Raw genomic sequence first — 24,550 nt, forward strand, 5'->3', positions numbered from 1 at the left:
CCTCCACATCAGCCTTGCTGCAGCCTTTCGTCCCAATCACATCGGACCAAAAGAAGATCCTATCAACCAGATGAAGCTTTTATGATTCGTAACGTCGTCAGACGCCAGATCGGCATCACGCGCAATGCAGACTTCACTCTATCATGCGCCCACTCCCTTGTCTTATCCTTTAACCAGCAAACAGCGTATCCTCGTCACGCAGATACTCGCCACAGTCTGCCTGTCGGAAACAGACTATCCCTGTAGGATCTAACCGTCTAGCCTCCGCAGTACTCCGGGCCGTGATTCCAAACCCGAGGGGAACGTCATCTTGCGTGCAAACAATTACGCCGGAGTGTTCGACTGCGTCATCGGGGAACTTGGCGATGTGAGCCTTGGCGACGTTCGAGCCGTAGAGGAAGGGCATAACACCGTTCGGGCGAATCCAGATCTTGTTGCGGGCGTGTTCGGCGATGATGGGGAGGGCGGTTATGTGCAGACGGAATTTGCCAGTTTTGGTGAATTTTCCTGCGAAGGTTAGAAAATCTCATTGCGAGGTTACGTTGGATATACATACCCATGCAGATTCCGAGTGAGAGAAGGTTATCACGAGGAATTGAGGTCGCCAGATTGGCTAAACTGAGTCTCACGTAGTAGCAACGGTTATGAGAGAGACGGAAAACATAGCGGTCGGCGTTGGGTGAGTTGTCCAGCGGCGCGATGAGGTTCTTGAGCGAAGATCCGGTGTACTCCGCAAGCTTTGTGAAAAGCGTCTGGGTCTCTTGTTCTGTGAGGGCGCGCATTTTGACAGTTGTGCAGCAATCTGGATGTCGAGGATGTTCAGATCCGAGAAAAAAGTTGAAAAAAGCTATATCGTCGGCAGAATACATACCGCCTTCCTGTATTGACTAGCAGCCTTATCTGCGTGGTGCTTCCGTATTGAGTTTAGATCCGTTCCGGTCCCCCCAACAGTCAACACAAAGTACATTCCTCCTTGTTCATGTTATAAGACTTACAACCAGCATACCAGTGGTACATCTTTGTCTTGTCCTATTCTTCCTACGCTTGTCTTTTATTCCCTCTTACTCACCAAGTAGTAACTAATTGTGTGCAAGAAGACTGAATCACCCGAGTATAGAACCTCCTAACCACCACGAAGAAGAAAGTAAAAGGAGAACTCATGGTTATCTTCTGGGTTTATTTCCGTTAGGCTTCCGAAATTCTAAAAGTTCTAGTTCTGAGACTCGTGACCCAAGATTTAGTCCAAGACAATGCTATGGAGCGGGATGCTGCTAACGAGGTGGCTGGGAGATGCTGCAGCTGCAAGTAACCCCGCCAACATTGCATGCTTGCTTTTGTCTCCAACTCGACACCACTTTCCCCCCAGTTGAGCATATCCTGCTCCGGTCTCATGTTAAGCTTCATAGTTCCACTTCACATCCGGCTTCTACTCGCCTATCATGCCGACTAATGCCCTCCGATCCACATTTAACAATGTCCGGGTTGACGAAGAAGACGAGTTCATTTGCGATTGCGGCTTTCGGATGAAAGACTTTCTCGTTCAGAAGAAAACAAGTCCTTACTACGGAACCCGGTGTAATGAACTCTGCTGTATATCCAAGCCCCAGCCAAGCAGATGCTGACTTCACTCAGTCTACGCTTGCGCGAAATTCTCCCAAGACCCCACCCGCTGCCAAACAAAGATATGGTTCGACGAGCAAGAATGTGTGCGAAGTTTAATGCCACCAACAATGAAATCTCCTCGAACACCACGCAAGCAGGTCGATATCCGGATATTTGGGCAGTACACCCCTCCGACTACACTGAAGCGAAAGGCGGGCATGCAGTCGTTTGATAGCGGTGTTGGAGATTTGGCGGACAATGGTACTCCTCGCGGCGTTCACGCCATAGTACTGCTCTAACATCTTGTGATAGAACATACTTCACCCTCTATCTCAAGGTCTGCGAAGAAGCCGAAGCAGGGGTATGTCGACGCGGCGACTCAGACTGGCGATACCACTCTTCCAGCTCCAGCTGTTCGCTTTGCTCCGAGAGCCATGCCGAGGAGACGACTGTTCGATGATGTTTTGCCGGCTCCAAAAAGCAATCCTGCTACAGAATTTGATCCATTCGCGTCAAAGGCCCTTGATAGTGATAGAAGCAGCTTCAGCTCTTCTATGGCACCACCTGCTCGACAGTTACAACGTAATTCGCCTTCGCCAGCGAAACCAATCACCCCTCCCGGTAAACAACCGCCGGCAGTAGCGTCGACGACCGGCAAGTGTCGACGTATGAATCCTCCACGGACAGACAACCCAGCAATACCCTCGGCCCTACATGGTGGTAGAGCTGGTCTATTCACCCATCAAGCTGAAGCACACGCTCGATCTTCTAGCGCTCCGCCGGAGCCCGATGAACCCAAAACGCCGTCAAAAGGCAACAACAAAACTAGACACCTATCCACAGATAGTGACGAGGATACATACGGCTGGACCGATGATCTTGAACAAGACATCTTTGAGGTCATGGATACCATTGAGAATCCACCATTCAGTCCGTTATTTGTCTGACTCCGATGCTCATCACTTTCTAGGGTTTACTTTGCTACTTAATTCTCACGAAGCTAACGTTATACGCGTGTACATGGATACCTACTTTGTTCTTCTGTACTAGAGCACATTCGATAAATGTCTTTCCTTTTCGGTTATGTCTTCTCTATCCCGCAACAATAACATAAATCTGCCGAAGTTTCTGAGGACCTCCAGCTTATTTAAGTATGCACGGCATTTATACCTAATCTAGTGGTACTTGATATGCGCCCATCCTTCGCACGAAATGCAATGCAGCCCATCTGCTGCTAAATTGCTGCGCCTGTTTCATTTTCTGGAGTTAGTAGACTTTTATATTTCTGCTTTCGGTCACAATCTCTCAAGAATATATATCCTGCCCCCAGGTTCCTTCAGATTTATTCGGGAATCTCATTTCAACTTCGCCGAGTTTAATATGGACTTGATTACTCCGATATCACCGAGGTAAAGTAGATTCCTTGCGAGGTGAGATTCCCTATGCGGACATACATGCGTAGAGGTGGCTACGTGGGTATTGATGTGCTTTGACCAAGGCGGGTATTGTGGGTGGCCGGGAGCGAAGACGAGGTTTATTCGAGGCCAACGACAAATATTGACTCAGGAACTGAAAATGTGTGTGATAGGAACATTGGTACTCTTAATGAAGGTTTTCACAGAACAGTGTACATAGATACATAGATCAGCTGACGTCATCTGATTCGCCCTTTGTCTGTCGAGCGTCGACTTCCTCCACCCTTCATCCACCTTAATGAGAGTACCAAATCCGGAATGGTAAATTACGGTGTTTCTCGTGCTTGCGAGACCTGTAGAAAACGGCGAAAGAAGGTAAATTGTTCTTTGATCTCCACGAGTGTATTGTTAAGTTAATCCTCTCAGTGTGACGAGGGCCGCCCCGTAAGACCCCTCGGTCCGCCGTTACTCTTAACATAACACAGTCTGATATTGAATTCTTCCAATGGATAGGTATGCAGACGCTGTATAAAGGCAGGGCAAGATTGTCTCGGGTATAGGAGCCATGACGACTTACGCTTCCGCCACTATACGGCTCCTATGACTGTGCCCGTCCAATCTTCCTCTCCGCCAGCCCGCGAGATATCAATCATAGAGGATCCAGTTGGCTTTTTTCTTGACCAATATGTTATCTGTTCCGCAGATGCCCGAGTTTCCCGCGGATTCCTTGGTGGCTTACCATCCCTCCTCGCCAAAGTCCATCATCCGTCTCCGAACCTTGTCCAAGCTGTTGAAATTGTCGCTTGGGCGACTATAGGTAATCGATTAGATCGACCTGATCTTCTAATGAACGCGAGGGAACAGTATGTCAGCATACTCGATTCCTTCCAAACCTTACTACAGTGCTGCCAGATGGGCGAACCCACCGTGGAAGCACTGGTGATTGCTATTCTACTAGGTCTGTATGAGATCGTCAGCAGCGGTGAGCCTCTTCCTGGGCAGCACAAACATGTTGCCCATGTCCGAGGGGTCTGCGCTCTGCTGCTGAACCCTAATTCCCCTTTCGATCTGCTGTCAAGCACACAGTTGTTTCAGGTAGCCAACCCTTTGCTCATTAAACGCACCCTCCAGGTTCGTACCTACTATTCCCTCGCCAGCCTTTCTTCTGTGCTAACCTAATGATAGGATGATGATAGCCCTGGCGTTCTCTGTGCACCAGCGCCTAATAATACTGTGCGGAATTTAGATTCCATTCTCATAAAGTGCCACCCACTTTTTGAACGTGCGGACACGCAGCTACAGAATCCAGAAACCACGCTTCATGAGCTGCAGGGAACCCTTGATGATGCACTTGCCATAGATGTTGCATTCTCGCATTGGAGTACCAACCAAGACACCTCATGGAAGCCTAATATAGTGGGCCATATCACCCAGAAGAATGCCGAATCTTCATCATGCCCCTTTGCTCGCGCTGGTGTAGTACATTCCTATTTCGACATATACGTTGCAGCGGTTATGAACACCTATCGGAAGACATACTTGATGTTATTGGACACCTTGATCCGCCTAACATCGCGGATAAAAGGCAGCGTTCAGACAGACGCCGTGACAAGATGGGAACGGCAGGCGCATATATTAATCAACGATATAATTGCGTCGATTCCATACCACCTTACCGATAATGTGCACGATTACGAGCGAACGATTTGGTGGTCTAATGGTTCTCCACGCATTGGCCGCGCTGTCGGAGGCTTACTACTGTTGCACCCGATATTCGTGCTGGCCACTTGCTCGATTGTGCCTTCGCCAATTCATACCTACGTGACAAAGTGTCTTGCCTGGATTGGGAAAACTATGGGCATTGGACAAGCAACGCTTATGTCAAAGGTAATTTCACCTTCATAGATATCCCCATGTCTAGTGTCTGCCATTTCCTTCTGTTTAGGGGCATACCAGCTTGCCGTTCCAGGAAATGGCAGAAGGACATGTCCTCATCTGGGCGGGCATGTTACTCCATCCCGTTGACAGACAGAGGGAACTGCAAAGCCAATAGCGAGTCCAGGCATAATGATGCTCCTGAATATATCCGACAAACTGCCGTAACGGCTGTGGGGATGCTGCGATCCCATAGCGTTGCCGGTAGGATACAGTCTGCCAATGCCAGCTAGCACTTAGGAGACCACGACCAGCCAACAGTCTCTTGCTAAAAACAAAAGCAGAAAAGGAATACACACACAATTGACTGGCTAATGGTTAACGCCCCCGCGTATACTGGTGGACCTGTCCAAAAGACTGCACGCCTTTACTCAGACAAGCTGCTCTAGCCCTATACCTAACGAACTTGGTTTAACCCCACCAGTCGCACCAAGCGAAACCCCCGAAAACCCCGTCCTTGCTCAAGTCTCATCCAACAACCCAGGTTCTGGTAGAAAGTGATGCCAAAGGCCTCGCCAGCAGCCACCTGAAAAGTGTTGGCAATTTTGCAAAATTATTAATAAGTCATGGGGTTATAGCTCAGCGGGAGTAGCGTTCGACTGAAGTTCCAACTTCAATCATCCTTAATCGAAAGGTCCCTGGTTCAATCCCGGGTGACCCCATCAAAGTTTTGCACTTTCTTGTTGTTTTTCTGCTCCTCCTCTCTTTTCCAATTTGAAAGGAGGCTGCTTACGGAAGGTATAAAGCGCCCGTTCATGATTTTCTGCGCGCTGGCTCAGATGCCGAACTGGGATTATTATTCTGTCTGTCTTCGCTGCCTTCAAACTTCGGTACAAGAAAGGTGGATCCGTAGCAGGAAAGCGAGGTTTTTCGTGTGTTTATTGGTTGTTATCGCGCAAAGCTAACCACTTCCATCTAGCTTTGCGCGCCTCCCATATCAACGGAAAGTATGCAATGATAGCTGGAGGAGCAGGGGGGATGATGATGTCTTGAGTATATAATTGCTGGCCCATGCAGAGGTCGGCCATGTCCACCTCCAAGCCTCTACCTCTGCTTCCTTTGATTGTTGCAAGCTTCTCGTTTTTATAATGTGGGATATCATCCCAGACTCTACCTTTGGACAACTTCTACGTTTAGCTGGTGGCACGAGGTTGGCCAGATACCCTGAGGAGCAGCCCAGTTTCCAAGTCCCAGCTGGATATCTCGAACCAATCCGGATACACGATTCATCCTCTTCGAACGATGGGTCAAACGACGATATCGAGCGGGCCAACAAGGAAGTCAATGTTGCGGTGATCGGCTGGTACGGCGAGCATGACCAAGATAACCCTCACAACTGGTCATCTGGAAAGAAGCTCTGGGTTGCGGTGTTGTTGTTCGTCTACACTTTCTCGGTCTACATTGGCTCGTCACTATACACTGCTAGTACACCGGACATCATGGAGATCTACTGCGTCAGTAATATCGTCGCCTCGCTTGGATTGACCATGTATGTACTCGCTTACGGTCTAGGCCCTATGCTCTTCTCGCCTCTGTCTGAAATTCCGACTATCGGGCGGACACTGCCATACACCACAACTTATTTTATCTTTGTCGTTCTTTGTATCCCAATGGCTCTGGTGGATAATGTCGCCGGCATTCTCATTCTACGTTTTCTCCTCGGCTTCTTTGGCTCGCCTTGCCTTGCTACAGCTGGAGCAAGCTATGGTGATTTTTATGGTGCATCCGACATGCCCTATGTAATTGCTCTATGGGGTGGCGGAGCAACTCTAGGGCCAGTATGTTTCAAGACCCCGATAAGTCTACATAGTTACTGATAGTGTATACCAGGCTCTCGGTCCACTCGTCGCCGGATTTGCAGTCGAAAAGATGGGCTGGCGCTGGAGCTCTTGGGAACTACTCTGGCTGTCTGCTCCAACAATGATCATAATGTTCCTCGCCATGCCCGAGACATCGTCCGATAATATACTGCTCCGTCGAGCCCAACGCTTGCGCACCCAAACAGGCCGTACAGATATCAAGTCGGAGTCGGAGATACACCAGTCTACGATGAGCCCTCGAGAAGTTATCTTCAATGCTCTCATCAAGCCGTGGGAAATCAATGCTCTTGATCCCGCAGTACTCTTCTCCACATTCTACACAGCCCTAACATACGGCATTTACTACTCCTTCTTTGAGTCCTTCCCGCTCGTTTATGGTGATATATACGGTTTCAATCTGGGCGAGCAGGGCCTAGCCTTTCTCTCAGTATTGTCTGGTCTGAGCGTGGCAGTAGTCCTGTTATGCTGCTACTTCTATTTCATCGCCCCCAAACAACTAGGCCATCTCGATCCCATTCCTCCAGAGGCACGCATCTGGCCGGGTCTCTTCGCGACATGGCTGATTCCTATCGGTCTATACATATTCGGTACGCTATAATCCATTTACCACTATTAATATAACCTTGAAACTAACCAGTATCCCCAGCATGGACCGCCAATCCCAAAATTCACTGGATACCCAGCCTTCTCGGCATCGCAATCAGCATGTGCGGCGTGTTCATCATCACCCAGTGCATGTTCATCTACCTCCCATTTACATACCCCCGGTACGCAGGCTCCCTCTTCGCCGCCAATGGCTTCGCGCGCAGTCTCCTGGCGGGAGCTTCGATCCTTTTCTCCCGGCCGATGTTTGATGCAATCGAGGTTTCGGGCGGTGTAACGTTGCTTGCGAGTTCGAGTGTCCTCTGCATCGTAGGTATATATTTGCTTTACTTATTCGGGGCGAGACTGCGTGACCGGAGTCGGTTTCCTGGTGTGTGAGTGGGAAATATCTAGCTGCTCGCCAGTGAGTGATTGGAGATGGCGATATCATCGATCAGAATGAGGGTTCTTCTATGTTGGAAACGTGTACTGTGCTGTCCGTGATGTTATCTTGTGGCTTTTTTTTAGTCTTTCGAGTCGACGCTACGAATATATTAGACTGTAGGTAATATAAATCTATCTTTTCCGGATATTCCACTGTCGGGGCCTCGATTGACAATATTCCATTGCGCGATGGAGCGGGCCACCGCTATTTGTTTGGTGCTTGTGCAACTAAACGCCCTTTGTAAGAAAGTCCCGCCAGATGTTGGTAAAAATGACGTTGATATTCCACAAGGACGCAGGCTGGCTTGATGCTGGGTCAATGCCAGCGCCCCGACTATATGGCCAAGCTGTGAGATTTTGGGTGTACTACGGCAAAATTTGATGGCGTTACTTAGATCGCGTTTCAGAGAAGCAGGGTTGATGAAAGCGTATTTTCCGGGTTCTCTTGATCAGCCACGTGGATAGCTGCAGTCAGCATTGTGGCCGAGTTTTGCGCATAGGGAGGGGATGTTTTGGCTATTTATTGATGGGTTACACAGGCGAGGATTAATCCCAGAATTACGGCGGGACGCGCTTCTCTTTGAGTGGGCTCAGCAACAAAGAAATTGCAAGGTTATCGAAAATAGATGAATCAATAGTGTTAAACCATTGCTGTTGGGGAACCCCTATCCTATTACTGCGTAAAAAATGTTGAGGCTGAGATATATAGAGATGGACACAAGGCTGGGCCATACTCTGGGTTACGATAGCTGTTTTTAGAACGAACCTGTTCAGCTGTGGCGATGATACTCGGGGCCTGAGATGAGTCCTATAATGATGGCGTTATTATATTTTAAATTATTAATAAATAATAATAGAAAACACAAACACACGGTTCGGCGGGAACGGCATGTCAGGAACCCTGCTAGGCTGCCAATCTCCAACACCCAGGCCAGGCAGGCTCGGACTCGGAGATAGCGACGGGAAGCCGATTGCTGGCCAGTACCGTGAAGTAATTTCCGACGATTGAAGAGACTGATACTTAGTGTAGGGTCCAGGTCTCAGGAATAAGGAACTAAGGATAGGGTCAAGTAATCCCCCATAGTGTCTGCGGACAAGGGTGTCCGTCCGTAGCCTTCAGTCCTTCACAAATATCATTTTAGGCTACGATTTTCTTTCCAATCTGGTAATGCAAGAACCTCATCTCAGGTTCGAGAGTAGCAATTGGTAAGCGGCAAGCGCAAATGCTGACGCCTTTGAGCTTTCCGGGGCTGTTCCAGCTTCCTGACATATTGTTGATTGAGTAACCAGCACGCAGTCAGATCGGCAGTCGGAGATCGGACCAGCGACGTTGCAAAATCCGTGTCCGAGCACGCCAATGAAGATCTCGAACTGGCCAAAACATCAAACGGGAAACCTCGCGGGAAACCTCCACACGCAAAGGGCTGACGGGTGAATTCTCATGCTTGGCGGGTCTCCACAGTGCCATTGAGCTGGATATCGAGTCCGGGTGGTTGACAGAGGCTGGATCACTGCCAGGGATACCAACCTTGGAATTGTTCACGAGTCCGAAACCTTAGTCAATGCGAGAACGAGACATGTTAGACAGAATTCCGTGACTCACCACATGGCCAGGAGCTGCAAAGAGCAAGGAGTTCATGGCAGTTCCAGCCCAACGTGGAGGAGCCCGGTTACGAAATAACACGTGGTTTTCGATAGTCGTGCATATGATCAGTGCACTGTATGTACAGACTGCAGAATTAGGTAACATGCAGGACAAGCTCAGAAGGCGAACGATGACGCCAGTTGTCGGCGAACTGATAGAACTGATAGCCTTCTGCTCTAAGATTTCCAGCGTCAATCCGGCGTTAATCGGCGAGACGTCAAAAGCCGAGTATGAGTGAGCTAAGGAAGAGCAGATGCCGGGAACATCCCTGCCCTTCGGGTGCGATGATGTTGATCAGATAACTCTGATACGAGCAGTCGAGGACGCCTCAGGCGTGGTTGTGGTTTCAGCCTTTCAGGTCAAACTGCCAAGATTGGCAGATTGCAGCCTCCGCTGACTCATCGGATTCGGACATACTGGGCAAACAGACCCGTCCGATTGGCTGCGGCATTTGAAAGCCGCTTACTCAGCGGCTTAGAGTCGGACTCTCACTCGGAGCTCCAGCTCCGACCGCCGACGCTGACCCACAATCTCTCTTTCTCTCGACTCGGCGCAGTCAAGAAAATGGTCAGAAAAAAAGTCTCTGCTGCGTCGACTGACAAACCAATTCCGGATTGCTCCATCTGACTGTAAGATGGCTGTGCTCCACTGCCCTTCCTCGCTTCGTGCGAGAACGTCTGCGGTTTCCACCTTTGACTCAGCGGATGTGTTTGCCTTATCGACCAACAATATCGGAAATAGGAGAGACATGTGGACCCCCAGGGCCCGGGCTCGGGCAGATTCATGTCCCGTTTGCTGTCTTTTCAGGTGCTCTGGGTCATGGCTTCTGACCCACATCCCAGGCGGGTGTTTATATACTTCTGAGGCAACCCCCCGGCACGGTTGCTGATCGTTGAGAATTTCCTTTTCACGACGCATCGGCCTGCGATTACTACGTCACCATGTCTTCCCTCAAGGTCGAAGACACGACCGGGCCCCATGAGTCTAGGGAGACTATGGTGAGCAGGGATTCAGATAGTGCAACCACTGTCTTGGGTGAGGATTCCTCCCCGACTCCGGGACAAAATGTCAGCCGCGCCGACGGGTGGACTTTGATGCCTCAAGTGAAGGAGCAGCATGAACGCGAAGTGCAGTCCGGGTTCAAGCGTCGGGAATTAGGTGTCACATGGAATAACCTCAGCGTTGAGGTTGTCAGCGCAGAGGCCGCTGTCCAAGAAAACTTCCTCTCTCAGTTCAACGTCCCGAAGTTGATCGGGGAATCCCGCAACAAGCCTCCGCTGCGAACTATTCTCGACAACAGTCACGGCTGCGTGAAACCAGGCGAGATGCTCCTGGTCCTGGGTCGCCCAGGCTCAGGTTGCACGACTCTGCTGAAAATGCTCGCCAACCAACGACTCGGCTACAAGTCTGTCGAAGGAGACGTTCGGTACGGGTCCATGACGGCAAAAGAAGCTACTCAGTATCGTGGCCAGATTGTCATGAACACCGAGGAGGAGCTGTTCTTTCCGAGTTTGACCGTGGGCGAGACCATGGACTTTGCAACGCGACTGAAGGTCCCGTACCGGCTACCGAGCGGGGTTGAGTCGGCGGAAGCCCAACGTGAGGAAACCCGCAAGTTCTTGCTCGAGTCAATGGGCATCTCACACACTGTTGATACAAAGGTAATTCCCAATTTCCCTCTTTTGGTTCAGCCGAGCTAAAAGATGCAGGTCGGTAATGAATTCATCCGGGGTGTTTCCGGTGGTGAGCGCAAACGTGTTTCAATCATCGAGTGCCTGGCTACTCGCGCATCTGTCTTCTGCTGGGATAACAGCACTCGAGGTCTCGACGCCAGCACCGCCCTTGAGTGGACTAGGGCTGTCCGCGCCATGACTGATGTCTTGGGCTTGTCCACTATCGTCACGTTATATCAAGCTGGCAACGGTATTTATGATCTTTTCGACAAGGTTTTGGTTTTGGATGAGGGAAAGCAGATCTACTACGGACCAATGACCCAAGCTAAGCCCTATATGGAGGCTCTCGGATTCATCTGCCGCGATGGTTCCAATGTCGCTGACTTCTTGACCGGTGTTACCGTTCCAACTGAGCGTAAAATCCGCTCCGGGTTCGAGGCGCGCTTTCCCCGGAATGCCAACGCCATGCTCGAGGAGTACGACAAGTCTGTGGTGAAATCAGACATGATCAGCCAATACGACTACCCTGACAGCGAATTCGCCAAGCAAAGGACAGAAGATTTCAAGCAGGCTGTTTCCGAGGAAAAAGCGAAGCAGCTGCCCAGGAGCAGCCCGTTTACAGTTGACTTTATCAACCAAGTCAAGATTTGTATCATGCGACAATACCAAATCCTGTGGGGTGACAAAGCCACGTTCATCATCAAGCAGGTGTCGACTTTCATTCAGGCTCTGATTGCAGGTTCTCTTTTCTACGACGCCCCCAACAACTCGGGTGGTCTCTTTGTCAAATCTGGTGCTCTGTTCTTCTCTCTGCTCTACAATTCCCTCCTGGCTATGTCTGAAGTGACGGATTCATTCCAAGGACGACCGGTGCTAATAAAACACAAATCCTTCGCATTTTTCCACCCCGCAGCCTTTTGTCTTGCGCAGATCGCCGCGGATATACCTGTTTTGATATTCCAGGTCACTATTTTCGCGCTGCCTGTTTATTTCATGGTCGGTCTTGAAATGGACGCGGGAACATTCTTTACCTACTGGGTTTTGGTATTCGCAACTACAATGGTAAGCTCGACACAACATAACCCGATGAAACCCATATACTTATGTCTAATAGGCGATGACTGCGGTTTTCCGAGCTTGTGGAGCCGCCTTCAAGACATTTGATGATGCGTCCAAGGTCTCGGGTTTCCTTATTTCGGCTCTGATTATGTACACTGGTTATATGATTCGGAAGCCGGAAATGCACCCTTGGTTTGTTTGGATTTACTGGATTGATCCGCTCGCCTATGGCTTTGACGCCTTGCTTTCCAACGAGTTCAAGGGCAAGATTATTCCATGTGTGGGCACCAACCTTGTCCCCAGCGGGCCGGGCTACGAAAACGCTACCACTCAGTCTTGCACTGGTGTTGGAGGTGCTATCCCTGGCATGAATTATGTTACTGGTGACAACTACCTGGCATCGCTTTCGTACAGCCGCTCCCACATTTGGCGTAACTTTGGAATCCTCTGGGCCTGGTGGGCTCTTTTCGTCTTTGTTACCATTGTCGCTACCACTCGCTGGAAGGGTTCCTCCGAGGACGGCCCATCCCTTTTGATCCCCCGTGAAAGTGTGGAACGAAACCGCCAGAACGTTCGCAAGGATGAAGAATCCCAGCCAAACGAGAAGTCCTCCAAGAAGACCCAGGAGGGCGGCGTACAGGATTCGAGCGAAATTGACAACCAGCTTGTCCGCAATACCTCTGTGTTTACCTGGAAGGATCTGAGTTATACCGTCAAGACCCCGTCTGGGGATCGTCAGTTGCTCAACGAGGTGTACGGATGGGTGAAGCCAGGAATGCTGGGCGCTCTTATGGTATGTGACCTTATCTCGAATTTTGAATAACAGCTAACAAGTGTCTAGGGGTCATCTGGTGCTGGGAAGACAACCTTGCTCGATGTCCTTGCTCAACGCAAGACTGCTGGTACAATCCACGGATCGGTTTTAGTCGACGGACGCCCGCTTCCCATCTCTTTCCAGCGCTCGGCAGGTTACTGTGAACAACTCGATGTCCACGAACCTTATGCTACTGTCCGTGAGGCTTTGGAATTCTCTGCGCTTCTACGACAGCCACGCACAACACCCCGCGAGGAAAAGCTGAAATACGTTAATGTTATCATTGATCTTTTGGAACTGCACGACATCGCTGACACCCTCATTGGTCGCATCGGCGCTGGACTGAGCGTTGAACAGCGCAAGAGAGTCACCATTGGTGTCGAACTAGTGTCTAAGCCCAGTATTCTGATCTTCCTTGACGAGCCTACATCCGGCCTTGACGGCCAATCTGCCTATAACACTGTTCGCTTCCTCCGAAAATTGGCTGATGTCGGCCAGGCTGTGCTCGTGACAATTCACCAGCCTTCTGCTCAGCTTTTTGCTGAATTCGACAGCTTGTTACTCCTTGCCAAGGGTGGAAAGATGGTTTACTTCGGTGACATCGGTGATAACGGCTCAACTGTGAAGGACTACTTTGCTCGTCATGGCGCTCCTTGCCCTCCCAATGCCAACCCTGCTGAACACATGATCGACGTCGTCTCTGGGACTCTCTCGCAGGGCCGCGATTGGCATGAGATTTGGAAGGCCTCTCCCGAGCACACAAACGCAAAACAGGAACTCGACCGGATTGTTAGCGACGCATCTTCTAAACCAGCGGGAACTGTTGATGATGGACATGAATTCGCTATGCCGCTCTGGCAACAGACTGTGATCGTCACCAAGAGAACTTGTCTTGCTGTCTACCGGAATACTGACTATGTCAACAATAAGCTCGCGCTGCACGTTGGTTCTGCTCTGTTCAATGGTTTCTCGTTCTGGAAGATGGGTGAATCTGTCACTGAGCTACAACTGAAGCTCTTCTCCCTGTTTAACTTTATTTTCGTTGCTCCAGGCGCCATCGCTCAACTCCAGCCAATGTTCATTGAACGCCGCGACATCTACGACGCCCGTGAAAAGAAATCCAGAATGTACTCCTGGATTGCCTTTGTAACAGGTCTTATCATCTCCGAACTTCCCTACCTTGTCCTCTGCGCAGTCCTCTACTTCGTTTGCTTCTACTACCAAACCGGCCTCCCCACAAGCTCTGATAAAGCCGGCGCTGTCTTCTTCGTCATGCTTCTCTACGAGGGTCTCTACACCGGAATCGGCCAGTTCATCTCCGCCTACGCGCCCAACGCCGTTTTCGCAACCCTCACAAACCCCCTCGTCATCGGAACCCTCGTCTCCTTCTGCGGTGTCCTTGTCCCCTACGCCCAGATCCAAGCCTTCTGGCGCTACTGGATCTACTACCTCAACCCCTTCAACTACCTCATGGGCAGTCTCCTTACATTCACCGTCTTTGACACGGACATCAAGTGCCGCGAAGCAGAGTTCGCTACATTCGACCCACCCAACGGCTCGACTTGTCGCGAGTACCTCTCGGGTTTCATGCAGGGCATGGGTGCCCGCGCCAACCTGGTCAACCCTGACGCTACCGCCCAGTGCCAGGTCTGCCAGTACACACGTGGAAGCGACTACCTGTATAGTCTGAACTTGAAGGACTACTACTACGGATGGCGGGACACGGCGCTCGTCGGGCTCTTCGTCATCAGCAGTTACGCGTTGGTGTATGGGCTCATGAAGTTGAGAACAAAGGCTTCGAAGAAGGCGGAGGAGTAAATGAAGTAAGCTAGCTGAGCTCTGCTTACATTCCTAGCCGATTGATTCGTTTCATATGAGCGATGTTGAGCGCTATATAGATAATCCTTGCTTTGTTTTTTTTTCTGGTTTCTTCCTTTTTTGATGATTACCCCCACCCTCTCGATCTCCCCTCTGAACCTTCCACCCGTGTTATGTTGGGATATGTGCTGCATTTGAATTTGCGACGTTGACTAGACAGATCGATGGACTGCATTGCGGGAGTTGTTAATTTGATACACAACACTCAGTTTTAGTAGATAGTAATTCTTTTTCGGACAAATCTGATAAAAAAAATTGCCAATTGTTCATCCATGTGCTTTCTATCTAGCATACACGAGATATGATGCCGAAGAGGACGTTATTTAAAAAGCACCTGCAGATTCCTGCCAGAGTGGAGAGAAGCGAAGAAGCGGAGCTACTTATATAATTATCATCATTATTGTGGTCATCTTCAAACACCAACAGAGACTCAGGATATCAAGGAGTTGTAGCGCGAAAATCTCTTCATCATGCATAATTCAGACATAGTAGGCCAAGTAAGCGAAAGGATAGTAAGCTCAAGGATGTAACGAGGTCGCCAGAAATAAAGTCCTGTAAATATAGAGAGAGCGAGAGATCGTAATGTGGCATAAATGGACGCTGGTTCGTGATTCACATGATGATGCAGCAGGAGTTCTGCTTCTTCGCGCTCGTGTAGAACATTTTGCTTTGAGAGCTGAGACCCTCGCTCTTCTGGACTAGATCGTCGAGTTTCTCACCACGTTCCAGGAGCTGGGCAAATCACTGTTAGGGAAAGTGTCCACAGTGGAAGCGTGGGATGGAGATAAGAGAAGGCAAGACTTACACTCTCGATGGTTTTATGTAAAGTAACCTTTGTATCCTCAAGCTGCTCGGTGATTTGGGTGATGTTATCCACATTTTGGGGTCTTTGGTATTTATCGATGTACTCTTTGAGGGCCGGGAAAGGGACAGGTCCGGTCGCAGTTTTTGCGTCGCGGTTATCGACGCAGAATTCGTTGACGATCTTGCCGATGAGCCCAGCAGCAATTCTGGAGGGGTATCCCTCGTTGGTGATAGCAACACCGGTGATGCCATCATTGTTAGAGTAAACGTGGAAGACAAATTCTAAGTTGAATGTCGTTAGAGACGCTCCCTGGCCCCCAAACAGGCTCAAACAGAAAAAAGGCGCTTGAATACTCCAGGAATCATGCCGGAATCAAAACATACCCTTTTCATGAACTTCCTTTCGACTGTTATTCTGAACGTGCCCCGTCAGGATCTTGCTAAACATGGTTGTGAATTCTGAGATGCTCCCGCGGGTGAAACGGGAGTAGCTGCTCAGCTCCCGCTCGCAACATAGCTCGATCGGGTCGGGTTGTGCGTTTCGGAGAATCTAGAAGAGTCAGTAAAAGCGAGACTTCAGGCAACGCAGAGCTTACGCCGATGTAGACGATCTTCGTTTCCGTGGATGTGGCCATTTTGGTGGACGAGAGTGAGAGAGCTGGTCGGGAGAATGTGGGGTGTTGAGGAATGGGACGCTTGGAGGTGAATGTGATGCCGGAGGGCGGTGTAGGTATGCGCTAGGCGGCAGAATATAGCTTGTTCGCGCACGTGCCGAGGACCCTTAATATCACCTGCCTTGTCTCCGGAGTCCATAGTGTCTACCTCTCCAATCCACCCACAATGCCCCAACCAGCTCCCATGATTCTCGACTTTGACGGGACCCTCTCCAACACTAACAACCAGGATCAGCTATCCAGTCCCAGATTTCCTCTGGAATCGGTCTAGCCGATACATTTCGCCCGTTCCATTCAAGCCTTGACACCCTATCTGAACATGAAATTGAAGTCTGGATAGCTACGTATCGAAATATCCATGCATCAGCCGGTCAGGGCCTGATAACCGCTTACCCCGATGCCCGATCGCTCTTACACGAAACCAAGGAAAGTGATATACCCATGGCCATTGTAAGCAATAAGGGCGTCGCTGCCGTTCAGACTGCGCTAGCAAATAATGGGCTGGATGGGCATATTCCTGAAAGCCTGATTATCAGTGATAAGACAGGTACCAGGAGCTGAGCGAAAGCCGGCCCCGGCGAGTTTTACGAATGTTCTGTGACCGAGGCTACGGGAGGATAGGACATGTGGCACCTTGGCTTGAGACGGGTGAGGGCGCTGTTGTTGTTGGGGATACAAAGGCGGATATCGAGTTTGCCAGGAGTATTGGTGGAAGTCCTGCTGGTGTCGATATGGGTATGGGAATTCGGAGGCTTGTGAGACTCTGGGCTCGGATTGGAGGTAGTAGGCATATTTGGAGATAGGCAGGTATATCTAATCGTAGGTATCTACTGAACGGTCTAAGGTTGGACTGTGTATGGTCTATAATCATAAAGTTTGGGAGACATAACGGACTAAAGAAATATTTTAATGATAGATGACACTGGAGCGACAATATGAGTAAACATTAACAAAGAATTGCTACCAGTTACACTATGTTCAGAGCATGACAACAACGACTGCGATGACAATCGCACCAGCCAGGGAAGGCTTGAGGGTGTTCACGACGGCAGCTCCAGTAAACTCGGACGTTTCAGGGCTTGTACCCGTCCCGGAGTCAGACTCAGAGCCAGAGCCGGAGCCAGCGTCGGAATCAGAGCCCGACCCAGCACCAGAGCCAGCACCAGAGCCAGCACCAGAGCCAGCACCAGAGCCAGATCCAGAGCCAGATCCAGAGCCAGAGCCAGTGTCGGAATCAGAGCCAGAGCCAGAGCCAGCGCCAGATCCAGAGCCAGCGCCAGTGTCGGAATCAGAGCCAGAGCCAGAGCCAGCGCCAGATCCAGATCCAGATCCAGCGCCAGCATCGGAATCAGAGCCAGATCCAGCGCCAGATCCAGAGCCATAGTCAGAGCCAGCAGAGCCAGATCCAGACCCAGCATCAGAATCAGAGCCAGATCCAGAGCCATAGTCAGAGCCAGCAGAGCCAGATCCAGATCCAGCATCAGAATCAGAGCTAGTGCCGGAGTCGGAGTCAGAGTCAGCGCCAGAGCCAGCGCCAGAGCCAGAGTCAGAGCCGCCAGTAGGTCCAGGGGGATTCACCGTTTCCGAGTCTGTTGACTCAGGCGGATTGTCAGTATCGGTCTCACACGGTTCCGACATGGATGGTAGAGTCCCGGTGCCGGTTTCACAGGGATCACTGGTTGATGGGAGAGGGGTCTCTGTACCGGTCTCGGACGGAGTGGACGTGCCTGTCTCGTCTGGCCCAGACGTGGTCGGGGTGCGAGTAGGGGACGGAGTTGTGGTCGTCTGGGTTGGGCTAGGAGTACCAGTCGTCGTTTTCGAGGTAGTCGAGGTAGTCGATGTAGTCGATGTAGTCGAGGTCGCGGTTGTTGTGGGTGTAGAAACAGCAGCATAGGCATCGATTCCCTTCTGAATGGATGCTTTGATACCAGACGACAACTCATCGGCGGTATCCTTGAGCGATTCCGGAAATTTGCTGGTCAGAGCATCAGCAAAGCTAGTGGCCGCGGCCAACAGCCCCTGAAGCTGGTCATAAACCGATGGGTCGGAGCCTGCATCGACGACCGGATCCTTCTTATCAATAAGGGCGGAGATGGTAGTGTCGACGTTCTTTGTCAACGTCTGAATAGGGTCCACCAGCCTCAACGCATCTGTTGAGGTCAAGTCATCCCCGCCAAGAACAACATCGGTGCCAGCATTGATGGCAGCAACAAGATCAGTGGATGTCTTTTCTATGGCTGAGGTGTCCCCGCCAGTGTACCTTGTAATGTCGTCTGCTAGGGCAATGGTCTTGCTGTTTATGCTGGCAATGTTGCTCTGGATTGCTGCAGCATCGCGTTTAACGAGTGTTCGCTCGCGGATAAAGTTGGTCGGCGTGGCGAAGACCGTTGTCATGAGCCCAAGGCCAGCGAGGAGGAGAGTTGGTTGAAACCTCATCGTGGGATAAATGCGTTGTAGATGGATAGTCAGATATCAAGTGGAGACTTTGGGGGGATTAAGTACTAGCAATAGACATTCACAGCATAGGAGATTCACAGCCGGGTGAATCTACAGCCTGAGGAATTCACAGAGAAAGGGATTCACAGCCCAAACGAGTGTAGGTGTGCCAGCGCGGTCTAGAACCAGGAATTCCTCAAATGCCCAAGGAGAGTAGCAGTGTATTTGACTCCGGTGGTTCAGAGCACATGCCAATCATCCCGCCAGCACATTAGGCTCGCCTTCCCGGATACCATGCATTTTTCCAGGTTCTCAGGGAGCCGGCTTCGACTGGTAAGCGCGAGTCACAACGAACCGCGCACCTACTGGACCCGTCTCAGCCCTAGTCGGAGCTAAAGGGCGGTGTTTGGTTACACACTGGAAAAGTCAATGGCGCCGATGCGAAGGAGCCCAAGTATGCAACCAAGCTAATCCAGTGCAGGAAGTGCACGCGAACATCAAGGCTTGGTATGCCGTTATTTTCTCAGGGACTGTTAGAGGCTAATCAAGTTAGAATGCACTAGCTATGCGTGATTCGAGGAACTGCCTGACCCGTGCCACAAGAGTTTGGCGTCGGCAATTTCACTGACCACTTTTGTCGGGCGTTGTTAAGCCACAGTCGGGGGGGTTCTGAGACATCTCACATTCGATGGCGCCGGTTCTGGTGACTCGGCGTCGACTAGGTAAAGAGTTGGTGGGCTGGTGAGAGGCGAGGGGCGAGGCGACCAAGTGAAATGGTGACTCGCCAGAACTTCTGAGTGGTGAGTGAAGAAGGGAGAAGAGAATAAAATTCGAGACAGTGGAAGTCTAAAGAGCGAAGAGTGAATTCATTCCGTGATCCGGGGACTCGATGGTTGTGAAGAGGAAGGAATGAAACTGGAGTAACACACAAGTCAGGCCGAGGTCCCATCATCAACATCAGGGACCATTCGCCAAGGTGAGAAGCAAATATGGGCTATTATCACCACTTTTTGAAACCAGTGTTCCACTATTGCGAATGCCATAGTGATACAGGGCCTGCTCGACTGACAGTAGATGACGGATGGTTATGAAAAACATTGTATCATTATCTAAATATAAACCCGAGACCAGTCGCCCAATGCCAGCAATAAACCATTTTATCTAAGGGTACCTAGAGCGAAATCCAGCTTAACGCCACGGAACTTCCAAAGCAAAACCCAGCTCCATTGACCAATCCAAGCATAACATAAACAGATCATAGCTGGGCAACATCGTTCAGGATCTGGACCTCCTGGCCTGGCTTGAACGCCGGAAGACCAATGAACGGGCAGCCGTCACATCTGAACGCATCACCAAGTGCACAGCTACCGCAGGAGCCTGTCTTCCCTTGCACGGTGAAGTCTAGTTCGTTCAAGTCGTCCGACTCGAGCTTCATGACGTTCAGGTCCTTGTCAGCTGCCTCACGGCGGTCCTTGTCTTCGGACTCCATCTGAGCGGCTAGACCACAAGTGCAATCCTTGCAAGCGCGGCGTCTCTTGCCGGGCTTTGGTCGGCATTCTGGGGCTAAAGCGGGTTAGTTTGACCCTCAAGAGTAAGGTTAGGTGGTCACTTACGTTGTACAATCGGTCTCTTCAGATCATCCGCGGACAGAAGAGTATCCTCATCAATCAGCTCATCGTCATCGTCATTCAGGTCGTTATCCTCAGAACTGATGATCGGAGGCGGCTGCACAACGGGAGCCGGAGCCGGAGCCGGAGCCGGGGTCGGGGCGGGAGCCGTCTTCTTCTTCCGCCCCAGCTTCAAGGGTACTGCAACACCAGTGCTCACGTCCAACTTCTCGAATCCACTCTGTGACTTCACGAGTCCGGCCAGGACAGCCTCCCGCTCTTCTGCCTCTCCAAAGAAGTTGTCTTGAGTCTGTAGCTTGCCACCACCCTTCATAGCCGGGATAACGGCCGCATAAACCTCCCGCTTGAGCAGTTGGAGGGCCTCGGACCGGCGAGTGCCATCTGTGTCTGTGAGGACGAGAACGAGGTCGTATGTGCTTGAAGGAAGGGAGACAAAGCCGGCAGAGACACGGTCGAGCATTTGCAGGTCGGTCGTGTTCCGGTCGTAGGTTGTGAAGAGCGCACGTAGTTTATCCTCTTGGGTGGCGATGGATGGAGGAGCGAGGAGCAGTGTGCGGTTGCCAGCGTTGACCGACTTTGAGGGAGCAGGCGTCATGTCGAAGTCAGGCGTTGTATCGATGCTCACAATAGAGGGAGCCATGGTGTCTATCGGCCGTATGTATAAAGTTACAGGGAGGAACGTGGGATGGAGGTCAATCGACAAATTTCTGCCTCGAAGGCAGGGAGGGGGTTGGTCAGGACGTTTCGACTAGGTGCAGTGGGAGGAATCGAGGCGAGAGGCAATGGATGAGGAGATGGAATCGTTGGAGAAACGAATCCCAAACGCAGATAACGAGGAGCGGTAATAATTATCATGCAGGATCAGAGATCTCCAATTGAAGGTGTCAGGCGGCCGCTTGGTCAGCGAATTCTTATCAATCAGCACTGGAGGGGTAACATGCCGCACGTGATCCGCGGAGAAACACACTGCGTATTGTCTTGTTATTTTGTCACAAACTCGGGCGCTATCTGTATTTTAATGCATCCAGAACCAATCAAAGAACAGCTAAATGAGTTTTGACTGGAAAGTTGAAACAATAGTCGGCCCCGATACCGGATCACCTCCTTTTGACTCACTGGCGGTGGTTCTATTACTAATCCCTGTTCCCCCACTTATGGTGAAGGCAGGCCGAATGCGGTATTTCGATGATGTCACACTCAATCTCCAAGAGCATCGCAGGCGACCTCGGAGACTCTTTGTACCTGATTGTGTTTGACTCTGATGCCTGATAGACTGAGACAGGAAGTACTGCATAGTCTAGAACCAACGCATAGACCATACAACATATCTCAGTGGTTGAACCCGATTGATTGGTGAGCAAACCTGCGAAAGCGAAATATATAATGGCACGCTCTCGCTGAACAGCAGTACTTTGACAGAAATCTAAGCTCGAATACAAAGCTATTCTAAGTTATATAGGATCAGCATCGAATTTTAAAACTCTTGGAAGAATGACATCTGTTTAACTGCTGGACACCAGAATTCGCCTAATCACAACTAGTATAATACAATGGGCTCTGAGCATAACTAGTCGGTCCTTTGAAGAGCCACACAGCGAGGTAACACGTGAGTTTATTTCTCTGGCCGTTTCAACATCTGTTCCCCGGTTGGACCGTCAAGATCCTCCCGAATGATATCCATAAGCAGAGGTTTCAGACCATCATTGAAATGCTCGACGAGGGGTCGACACCAGGCCCGCTTCCAAACACTCATTTTCGAGCACCTATCCCGTAGTCCCTCAACACGTTGAGCCAAGGCCTCTATTTGGAAGTAGAGGCCATCGCAGCATTGATTGTCATTAGAGGTGCTGCGATTGTCGGCAGGCGTTCTGAAGTGATCAACCGCCTCGCGATAGAGATCAATGACTTCGCAGTAGCTGTCAGTGCTCTGGATACATTCCAGAATCCCTTGACGGAGGTCTCTAAGATCGTCTGACGTGAGAATTTTGGATCCATCATCTCTGCCACAGTGACGACATGTTCCATTGCATATATCGTACTTGTAGACCATGCATATGATCCTAAGTACGTCTATCCATAACCTCGCAAACGCATCGACAACACGTCTATCGCGCCTGGGTGTACGAAGCCGGTCAAATATTCGATTCAGTTCGGCCAAACGGTGGAAGCGGTATTTTGTTAAAGCATCATCGATGAGTCTGCACTCAATGCCATCATCGCGTGGATTATCCATAAGTGAGATAACTATCTGAGCAAACGACAGCCCCCAGTAAGAGACCTTTATGAAGAGCGGAACATTCTCGTCAATTATTCCACTAGCGGCGGTGATTATGCCCTCCGGTAACCAGAAACAGCCGCAGAGCAAAGGAAACCCATGGAATTGGATTATGAGGGCCAGAATACGAACCAGGAGTGAAATATGACAAGCGGAGATAAGAGGCAACAAGGTGATTACGGCCATTGTTCTCGGACCAAAACTCGGAAGAACCGTTGGCCTGCTCAATAATGGGCCTGGAAGGAGAGGCGGGGATAGAAGTGCCTGTTGGGATTTATGTCGCGTCTTGAAGTGAGAAGGAAAGCACTCAGTATTTGGGTGATGCCGAGACTCAGGCTGCGATGTTTGGATGATGAAATGCCTATGCTTCTCTGTTGGAAGCGAGGAAGGTGCCAGGCAGGACCTTCCCCGAGGAGCAAACAACACAGCTGGCTGAATGTGATTTCATCTCCCAGCACACTGACAATTGTTCTATGAGACAGGAGTTAAGTGTAAGGACCGAATCCCTGCAAGTACCCGTCGATGAGCAGTTCTCAAATGATTTCCGACCCAACGAGAGGAACATAGCCGAAAAGAATGAACCAGCTAGACACTACTAAACAACACCCCAAAAGCCTCTAACCTCTTTGGGGCAATCGCTATCTCGACTGGAGACGTCGACTGTGCCCTCAACTGTTTACCCAGTCATGATTGATTGGCAATGGGAAGGACGGAGCCGGACCGAGCCGTCAGAATAGAGTGCCTGAACCTGAGGGACTTAGTATACAAGGTACTTTTATAAGAGAGGTAAAGAAAGACTTCAGTAATGATGCTTGGTTAGTCACGGATAGTTAGTGTTGATGAAGAGTTCTAGTAAACAGGTAGACTTTTATAGATACTCTTGCTCCTCCCTTTATATCCGGGTGTTAGATGGTTATTGACCAGTCGGCCTTTGGACGATGCTGATCGGGAGCTCTTAAATACCACCCAAGATGTTGGCATTGGTTTGGAGCTGCACTTTGATCATCTTGAGGCAGCCATAAATACCTATGTTAGGTACAAGGTTCGGGAACTTTACCCAGTTCACCGTTATGGACAGAAGATTCCGCAGACTCTGGAGACTGAACTCCTAGAAAGGTCAGAGGGAACTTTTCTATGGGCCAGCCTGGTCTGCAAAAGACTTGAGAGCGATGGAAACGGTGCACGAGTCCCCCCGAAGGAAGTATTATCAGCTATCCAGGAGTTTCCACCAGGCCTGCACTCCCTATATAAAAGAATATTCGAACAGCTAGACCAAGGAAAGCCAACAACTGCCAGAGCCTGTCTACGACTCCTTAAAGTCACAACTATGGTCTACCGGCCCTTGAATAGGGCGGAAATGTTTACGGTGATAGGTCTGTCAGAAAGGGAGGTCCTGGCAGGCGAAGACATTGTGGCCCGATGTGCATCGTTTAATAAAATACGAGGCGTTACCGTTGAATTTGTTCATCAATCCTCCCGAGACTTTTTAGTTGGGACATCCCTACTGAGTCCACGAGACCAATATGGGCATGTCGACATTGCCGAACATTAAAGGACAATATTTGGATATTCCGAGCTAGTAAAAGTAGCGGCGTTTGCTCCGGATGGAAGGCAGATTATATCAGGATCTGAGGATAGGGCTCTCAGACTTTGGGACCCAAGCACCGGCAAACATCAGAAGACACTCAAAGGCCATTCTGCTCCTCTGTCAAAAGTACTATTCTCGGCAGACGGCAAGTATATTGCGTCCTCGTCCTTGGATGGAACGGTTAGGCTCTGGGATGCGAGATCTGGTGCCCATTAGAGGACGTTAGAGCAGACTTCTCGCGTACGAACGGTAGCGTTTTCACCTGATGGCACGCAAAA

The 24,550-nt window shown here is 50.3% G+C and overlaps 9 protein-coding genes across 9 annotated transcripts; 4 read left to right on the forward strand and 5 right to left on the reverse strand.

Annotated features, from left to right (window-relative positions):
• Window positions 1-169: 169 nt before the first annotated feature.
• NIP7 (ribosome biosynthesis protein NIP7) lies at window positions 170-782 on the reverse strand (the record flags this gene model as incomplete). Its single annotated transcript, XM_041694508.1, has 2 exons — window positions 170-507; window positions 557-782. 2 exons carry the CDS (start codon window positions 780-782, stop codon window positions 170-172), a joined length of 564 nt encoding a protein of 187 aa, XP_041560332.1.
• Window positions 783-1,439: 657 nt separating this feature from the next.
• APUU_61195S (uncharacterized protein) lies at window positions 1,440-2,549 on the forward strand (the record flags this gene model as incomplete). Its single annotated transcript, XM_041694509.1, has 3 exons — window positions 1,440-1,575; window positions 1,633-1,863; window positions 1,915-2,549. 3 exons carry the CDS (start codon window positions 1,440-1,442, stop codon window positions 2,547-2,549), a joined length of 1,002 nt encoding a protein of 333 aa, XP_041560333.1.
• Window positions 2,550-3,335: 786 nt separating this feature from the next.
• APUU_61196S (putative C6 transcription factor) lies at window positions 3,336-5,910 on the forward strand (the record flags this gene model as incomplete). The annotated part of the gene is made up of 5 exons (XM_041694510.1): window positions 3,336-3,392; window positions 3,444-3,461; window positions 3,531-4,148; window positions 4,203-4,904; window positions 5,872-5,910. 5 exons carry the CDS (start codon window positions 3,336-3,338, stop codon window positions 5,908-5,910), a joined length of 1,434 nt encoding a protein of 477 aa, XP_041560334.1.
• A 130-nt stretch (window positions 5,911-6,040) lies between these two features.
• On the forward strand, window positions 6,041-7,753 carry APUU_61197S (MFS transporter; the record flags this gene model as incomplete). The annotated part of the gene is made up of 3 exons (XM_041694511.1): window positions 6,041-6,730; window positions 6,783-7,359; window positions 7,419-7,753. 3 exons carry the CDS (start codon window positions 6,041-6,043, stop codon window positions 7,751-7,753), a joined length of 1,602 nt encoding a protein of 533 aa, XP_041560335.1.
• Window positions 7,754-10,384: 2,631 nt separating this feature from the next.
• APUU_61198S (uncharacterized protein) lies at window positions 10,385-14,807 on the forward strand (the record flags this gene model as incomplete). The annotated part of the gene is made up of 4 exons (XM_041694513.1): window positions 10,385-11,104; window positions 11,153-12,178; window positions 12,231-12,968; window positions 13,017-14,807. 4 exons carry the CDS (start codon window positions 10,385-10,387, stop codon window positions 14,805-14,807), a joined length of 4,275 nt encoding a protein of 1,424 aa, XP_041560336.1.
• Window positions 14,808-15,479: 672 nt separating this feature from the next.
• On the reverse strand, window positions 15,480-16,306 carry YKT6 (palmitoyltransferase YKT6; the record flags this gene model as incomplete). Its single annotated transcript, XM_041694514.1, has 4 exons — window positions 15,480-15,599; window positions 15,673-15,953; window positions 16,056-16,221; window positions 16,268-16,306. The coding sequence occupies 4 exons, from the start codon at window positions 16,304-16,306 to the stop codon at window positions 15,480-15,482; spliced, it is 606 nt and encodes a 201-aa protein (XP_041560337.1).
• Window positions 16,307-17,323: 1,017 nt separating this feature from the next.
• APUU_61200A (cell wall mannoprotein 1 family protein) lies at window positions 17,324-18,781 on the reverse strand (the record flags this gene model as incomplete). The annotated part of the gene is made up of 1 exon (XM_041694515.1): window positions 17,324-18,781. The coding sequence occupies one exon, from the start codon at window positions 18,779-18,781 to the stop codon at window positions 17,324-17,326; it is 1,458 nt and encodes a 485-aa protein (XP_041560338.1).
• Window positions 18,782-20,036: 1,255 nt separating this feature from the next.
• Window positions 20,037-21,049, reverse strand: DRE2 (electron carrier; the record flags this gene model as incomplete). The annotated part of the gene is made up of 2 exons (XM_041694516.1): window positions 20,037-20,344; window positions 20,395-21,049. 2 exons carry the CDS (start codon window positions 21,047-21,049, stop codon window positions 20,037-20,039), a joined length of 963 nt encoding a protein of 320 aa, XP_041560339.1.
• A 972-nt stretch (window positions 21,050-22,021) lies between these two features.
• Window positions 22,022-22,870, reverse strand: APUU_61202A (uncharacterized protein; the record flags this gene model as incomplete). Its single annotated transcript, XM_041694517.1, has 1 exon — window positions 22,022-22,870. One exon carries the CDS (start codon window positions 22,868-22,870, stop codon window positions 22,022-22,024), a length of 849 nt encoding a protein of 282 aa, XP_041560340.1.
• Between the last annotated feature and the right edge of the window lie 1,680 nt (window positions 22,871-24,550).

This window comes from Aspergillus puulaauensis, chromosome 6 (genome assembly GCF_016861865.1).
Source record: "Aspergillus puulaauensis MK2 DNA, chromosome 6, nearly complete sequence".
Lineage (NCBI taxonomy): Eukaryota > Fungi > Ascomycota > Eurotiomycetes > Eurotiales > Aspergillaceae > Aspergillus > Aspergillus puulaauensis.